At 41.6% G+C, this 7,310-nt stretch overlaps 1 protein-coding gene across 2 annotated transcripts in view; it reads right to left on the minus strand.

Annotated features, from left to right (window-relative positions):
* grm1a (glutamate receptor, metabotropic 1a) overlaps positions 1 to 7,310 on the minus strand; it is a 48,476-nt gene that overhangs the window by 6,392 nt on the left and 34,774 nt on the right. For both annotated transcript variants that reach the window (XM_024291096.2, XM_024291097.2), the window contains exons 7-8: positions 6,065 to 6,191; positions 1,125 to 2,061 (exon numbers count right to left, since the gene is read on the minus strand). In XM_024291096.2, the coding sequence (XP_024146864.1) occupies positions 1,125 to 2,061; positions 6,065 to 6,191 (1,064 nt within the window). The remainder of the gene's footprint in view (positions 1 to 1,124; positions 2,062 to 6,064; positions 6,192 to 7,310) is intronic.

Genomic DNA, 7,310 nt, shown 5'->3' on the forward strand with positions numbered 1-7,310 from the left:
AAACACAGCAACTATAGCATCAGAAACGGACAGAAAATGAAAAAGATAACAGCAGAAATCCGGTATTTATTATAAATGAAGCTGGCGTCTGCGCTGCAGAACAGTCTATTGTTCTGAATCAAAAAGAAAAAAAACTCTTCATGTTGATCAATACTCCAGTGTTCTTCAATAAATGTTCTACAAAGCACGATCAGAAGTGTTTTTGATAAGTAACGGACATTCTTCAGCAGCGGGGGTCGGGTGAGAGGGAAACGGGGGTAGGTTGTGTCTCTGTATTCATGGATTCGGCGTTCCTCCAGTCCCCAACCACCACAAATATGGGGAATACAGTATGTAAAGAGTTTATTTTTCTTTGCAAGAAGATTGCGGGGGTGAAGAAGAATCCAGCTGTAAAGAGGACAAAACGTTCGGTTTGGATCTTGAGTCTGGAAAAGCGCTGCTTGGACGCTTGCTGTTGTCGTAAAACCTTTCCACCAATCAATGGGTTACATTGTGTGACAACAGAAGCTCCGCCCACACGAGTCCATTTTTCTATGGACCTACGACCAACGAGGGAGCAGAAATGGTATCAGTTGGGTCCATTTTGTAATGGAAACTCTCTTAAGTCTGGACTGCTCGATGGAAACGGGGCACTAGCTAAACATGGCGATGGTACCATCAGGGTTTGGGAGGGTTCTATTGCTAGATTAAAAATTTTCCCATAAAGGAGGCACATTTTAAACACAGCTCAGACAGAATAAGATTCTATTTGTTTTACATAAATTCCTGCCCTCAAATCAGATGTTTTGCTACGGATAATCTGCGAAGGTAAAGGGGTTTGAAAGGACAAAACAGCTTTAAAGGCTCCAACTTGCATACACTCTGATATATCAAAAGGAAAGAATAAAAGAATCCCGCTTTTGACTGAAACTTGTGACCAGAAAGAAAATATTCTAAATCAAGAAATGACAAAAGTTTAATATCGGTATTACAACAATGTCCATGATTTTCTTTGAAGATTTTTTTGTGTTTTTGATATTGAGTATTTTTTAGATTAATTTGTTAAACTTAGAAAGTCATCTCAGAAAAAAAACAGCAATGCAAGAAAACCAACAACAGTAAAAATGAAGAAAACTTCAACTTACTTTGCATTCCCTGAAATCGCCTTCTTCCGCCGGAATATATTAAGGAAGCTGTTGCTGCCACACTGAGCTGCAGATTTTCCGTCTCCGACATGCATTCTCACCACGTCAGAGGTTGTGAAGGCGCTTCGGACATTCCGCTCTGGCTTTGCGATGATAATGTACATTTTGGGTGTGAACATGCAGCTTAGCGCCACTGTCACACTCAGGCTGACTGAGAAGGATGTAGTTATGATCTTGTAGTTGGAACCAAAGTAAATGGGCACAAATGCCAGCCAGATGATGCAGGTAGTGTACATTGTAAAGGCAATATATTTCGCTTCGTTAAAGTTGGCTGGGACGTTCCGCGTTTTGAAGGCATAGTAGGTGCAGCTCATGATTAGCAGCCCGTTGTAACCAAGCGGTGCCACCATGCCTAAGTTGCTGGTATTGCAGATGAGATAGACCTCACGAATACTTGGGTAGGATTTGACAGGTTCAGGAGGCTCCAGGATGATGAGTGTGATCTCCAGAGTTAGCTGCACACTGATCAGCATGAATGCGATAATCACCTGAGCCCAGGCGCTCATAAAACGCGGCTTCCTGGTGCAGATCTTCTTCTTACTGCCGGCTAGAATGCGGGCGATTCGATTGGTTTTAGTCACCAGAGCAGAGTAGCACATGGCGGATGAAAGGCCGACCAGGAGCCGCTGCAGGTAGCAGGAGGCCACCGTAGGACGGGCGATCAGTGTGAAGGGACAGATGTAACCCAGGAAGATCCCTGCTAAGATAATGTAACACAGTTCTCTGCTGGAGGACTTTACAACAGGCGTATCGCGGTACTGGATAAACACAAAGGTGACAAAGGAGGTGATCAGGATGCCCACGCAGGAGAAGGCTACTGCAACGATGGACTCCACATCTGCCCAGTCAAGATACTTCAATGGTAAGGGCTGGCATTCTGGAGAGGAAAGAGAATAGGTCTGATCAGTTTAAAAAAAAATAGGTTTAAAATGGTTTATGGTTTTATTATCTAAGATGTATGTTGTATAAAGACAAAAACTCTAGCCAGCAAGGTCAAGTGGGCCCCATAGGGTTTAAAAATGTGCAGAAAATGTGGGTGGCCTCAGTTTCTGTGGCGGCCCCACCTGTGTTTGCCCTAGCTAGCCGCCCGGTGGACAGCGTAGTGTGCTAGTGATCTCCTCTGTAGCATGCTAGCAAGCTCCTCTGTAGCATGCTAGCGAGCTCCTCTGCATCATGCAATCAAGCTCATCTGTAGCGGGCTAGCGAGTTCCGTTGTATCGAGTTGGCAAGTTCCGCTGTAGCGAGCTAGTGAGTTCCATTGTATTGAGCTAACAAGCTCTTCTGTGGCATGCTAGCTCCACTGCATCATGCTATCAAGTTCATCTGTGGCAAGCTAGCGAGTTCTGGTGTATCGAGCTAGCGAGCTCCTCTGTAGAATGCTAGCTAGTTCATCTGTGGCGAGCTAGCAAGCTCCGCTGTAGCTAGCTAGCGAGTTCCGTTGTATCAAGCTAGCAAGCTCCTCTGTAGCATGCTAGCTAGCTCATTTGTAGTGAGCTAGCAAGCTCCGCTGGATCTAGCTTGCGAGTTCCATTGTATCAAACTAGCAAGCTTCTCTATAGCATGCTAGCGAGCTCCTCTTTAGCATGCTAGCAAGCTCCTTTGTAGCACGCTAGCAAGCTCATCTGTAGTGAGCTAGCGAGTTCAGTCGTATCGAACTAGTGAGCTCCTCTGTTGCATCTTAGCGAGCTCCTATTTAGCATGCTAGCAAGCTCCTCCATAATGAGCTAGCAAGCTCTAGTGTAGCATGCTAGTAGGCTCATCTGTTGCGAGTTAGCGAGTTCCGCTGTAGCAAGCTATCAAGCTCCGCTGTAGCGAGCAAGCGAGTTCAGTTGTATCGAGCTAGCGAGCTCCTCTGTATCAAGCTAGCAAGTTCTGTTGTGGCGATCTACCCACTGAGTTCCCTCTTAAGACAATGTGGGCAAACACAGGTGGGACCATCACAGAACCTTTGGACAAACCCATTCGGGGCCCAAATTTCTGCCCACTTTTAAACCATATGGGGCCAACTTGGCCTTGCTGGCTGGGACAGAATCACCTCAAATTAAAGACAGAAAAGCTGATGGAGACGTGGCATAACAAGTTGTACACAGACAGGTAAACTTTACTGATATATTGTAAGAAATGCATATATTTTTTCAAGTATAACCTCTTAAAGCCTCACTCCAGTTATCTTTGTCTTTTTCCAAAGTTTTTCCAGTTGTCTTTTAATCATGATTACACAATTTTAAAATACATTTTAAAAAATCCTTTGTCGCTTTCTATGACATAGTTTCCGCAGAGCGGCAGAAATTTATTAGAAAATACCCTCTGAGTTACTGATAATCATATCAACTTGAGGTTGATATGGATTTTTATTTCATAGTCTTAGGGCCCCAGCTAAGCAGAATTAATCACAGTTGCAATATAGCCTAAAATGTGATGTCATCGTATTTGGATTTCAGGTCCAGATAAATTATACAGATTTTTTGTGTACAGACGTGAAATCAGAAAATGTAACAAGTTTTCATAAAAATACATTTATTTTCCATCTCCTTCCTTTGACATCAGAAATTCGTTTTGAGGAAAGTTAATTTTACCATTGTTTATTCAATCAGATTTATTTAACCAGTATACATCAGGAATATTTTAAAACAAATATATATTTTACAGACATCTTTCTTCTCCTCTTGTGTTCATACTAGACTTCATATTTGATTTGGAGTTAAAATCGAATGAACTTTTTATTTTTTTTTCCAAAGAGTACATGCTATAAAAGCCGCTTGGTAATATAATGAGTTTTGTTGCTTACTTGGATTAACATTTAAGGTCAAAGGGAGGTTTGGCCTCTTCCTAAAAGACACTAACATAGAGGGAATTGAACCCCAAAACTCCCAAGTTCCTTCTACTCCTTAACAAACAGCATACTCGTCCTGTACATCACAGAAACACGCTAATGCGTCATGAGGGTTTTAAGTCTGTGATGAACTAGTTGCATTCTTGTCAACCAGCTACAGAGGAATGTTGAAGAGCTTAATAAGAGAAAACTGACATCCCTCCACTTCTCCAGCTTAACACTCCATAAATTACATGCTTGTGTTAACAGTATTAAATGGCTTCTCTGAGTAGCTCCCTTATGATCTGCATGCTAATGCCCAGGAATCACAAGATTGGGGAAATTTGAAAATGATCCAAGTTCTTTTAGGTGTTTTTTTGTTGTTGTTGATTAATACAAAACATAGCAAATTATTAAGAAAATGAAGTGCAGAATAGGGAAGAGAGTTTTCCCACTCCCAAACAAGAATAAGACCCAATTGAATATTCTCATTTGAGAAATACATGGTAGGAAGCAAGTACTAATAATAGGAACAATTGAACTCATTTAGTTCCTTTTTGTGCCTCATCAGCACTTTATGACAATGAAAAGAGAGGTCCTTTTCTTGACAGACTGCTGACACATGTCCCCAAGCCTCTCATGGCAGTAATAGGATTTTACACCTGGCAACTGAGAGCTCCTCTCAACTCCCAAAACTGCTGTCAAAACAACCACTGGGATACAGGAAGTTAAAGAGCAGAGGGAAGAGAAGGGAGCATTATCACCCTCATGGGGGCAATGGCGGGGCTGAGGAGCAAGAGCCAAGGACGTGGCTCTTGAGGTGTCAGACTCAGCCTTGAGAGTGTGAGGAGACTATGCAAAGTCCACCAAAATATCAGCCTATTTTTAGAGATCCAACTTAAACTAGCATTACCTGCAATAATGCCAGTGTGAAAGCTATAAGCTGAATTTGGCCACTGAAGATGCTGAAATTGATAGCTAAAATCGCTAAAGCTATACGCTGAAGCTGATAGCCTGCTAAAATATTACCTAAATGCCAAACTAGCCTTAAAACCTGAAAAAAGCCTAAGTTAGCCAAAGCAGCTAGCATGTAGCTGAAATATTAGCTAAACTCCAAAATAGCATAAAAAACTGAAAAAAGCCTAAATCAGCCAAAACAGCTAGCATGTAGTGAAAATATTAGCTAAACTCCAAAATAGTCTTAAAAAACTGAAAAAGCCTAAATTAGCTAAAACAGCTAGCATGTAGCTGAAATATTACTTAAACTCCAAAATAGCCATACAAAACTGAAAATGCATAAATGAGCCAAAAAAGCTATCATGTAGCAGAAATATTAGCTAAACTCCAAATTAGCCTAAGAAACTGAACAAATCTTAAATTAGCCAAAATAGCTAGCATGTAGCTAAAATACTAGCTAAACACCAAATTAGCCTAAAAAAATGAAAAAAATCTTAAATTAGCCAAAATAGCTAGCATGTAGCTGAAATATTAGCTAGTCCAAAATAGCCATTAAAAACTGAAAAAGCATAAATGAGCCAAAACAGCTTGCAATGTAGCTGAAATACTAGCTAAACTCCAAATTAGCCTTAAAAGATTGAAAATAGCGTAAATGAACCAAAACACCTATCATGTAGCGGAAATATTAGCTAAACTCCAAAATAGCCTTAAAAGAATTAAAAAAGCCTAAATTATCCAAAACAGCTAGAATGTAGCTAAAATATTAGCTAAACTGCAAAATAGCCTTAAAAACTGAAACAAGTCTAAATTAGCTAAAACACCTAGCATGTAGCTAAAATATTAGCTAAAGTCCAAAATAGCCATAAAAAACTGAAAATGCATAAATGAGCCAAAACAGCTAGCATGTAGCTGAAATACTAGTTAATTATTTCTGATAGCTGAATGAGCTGAATAGATGAAAGGGTTGAAGAGCTACGGACGGACAATAAAAGTATGGAAGAAAAATTGATCTTTGAATGCTGAGTCAGCATTCACACAAATATGTAAGCAAAACTGGTTGTGAGAACAGAAAGAAAGCTGGATCAGAGCTTCAGGTTTTTATCTGGCCTACCTGCAAGCTCTTCATCAGGCCACCATCCCAGCTCACACGCCTTGCAGGTAAATTCATCCTGCACATACTCGTTGTCCTTGCATGTGGTGCAAATCCAGCAGCAGCTCACCTCACCCTTCCTTATCACCTGTAAGTACAAGAACATCGACAAAGCAAGGGTCAAAGACATCTTCACATCTTGCTGCGGCGCTGATCCACGCAAGACAAGAGGCACAGCACAATCAAGGCTGACTAAATAAGTAATGAGCACCGGGGGGATATCAAAGATGAGAGTGCCTTTGTGCATTTTTCCCCCATAATGTCTTGAGCTGCAGACAGCGTGTGGAAACCAAGGCCAACTGCTTTCACATTCTCCTCCCGCAGAAGCTCCTACCAGCATTTTGATATGCAAAGCAGCTTGATAAGTGGAGCAGGAAACAAAGCAGATAAAGAGAGGAGAATAAAAATCCAGGAAAGAGGATGCACCCTCCTTCAGGGCAGCTCAGTGTACGGCACACTTTACATTAGGCCAAAGATGAACCAAATTGAGGGATTTTTTTGTGTTGAAAAGACTGATCCACTGTAGTTCTGATCCAAATGGAGTGAACATCACAAAAGAATGTCTAAGATGTGGTTTTTATTTTATGTTAAAATACATTTTCTTTTTGTTTTCTTCAATTTACAATATGAAGTGGTATCATGTTTGAAAAATAGTTTTTGACTGGGTAAAAACTCAATACAGCTTAGTGCAAATTGTGTTTGATGTCCCAGAATTAGCTATCTTTGTAACATGTTTCACAGTACAACCACAAATTTATCAACCCTCTATAGCAGGGGTCTCAAACTCGCGGCCCGCGGGCCATCTGCGGCCCGCAGGATGATGATTTGCGGCCCCCGTCTTCATATGAAAGATTACTGTTAGTGCGGCCCGCAAGGCTGATATGAATGACAGTTGTTATGTGCAGAGCTGAACGAACCAATCACAGTGAGGTATATGACTCTGGAGGCGGGACATCGGCAGTCTGTCCAGTGCCTCTGTCTATTATTTATTCCTTCCTCCAATCAGCTGGGCGGAGGAGGAGCCATGAAGCACCAAACGCAATTTGTGTGACGAATTCTCGTGCCCCGCGCGGGGAATTTGCTGCTCGCGGCTTGTCAGAAAATGTGTTTCTGTCGCCGCGCCGCATGTCGAAGGGGCTACCAGCTCCGTCTGTGGATGTCTCTCTCAGAATGAATGAGAGACATATATGATGTCGAGGAATACGTT

Source organism: Oryzias melastigma, linkage group LG24 (genome assembly GCF_002922805.2).
Source record: "Oryzias melastigma strain HK-1 linkage group LG24, ASM292280v2, whole genome shotgun sequence".
In the NCBI taxonomy this organism is placed as follows: domain Eukaryota; kingdom Metazoa; phylum Chordata; class Actinopteri; order Beloniformes; family Adrianichthyidae; genus Oryzias; species Oryzias melastigma.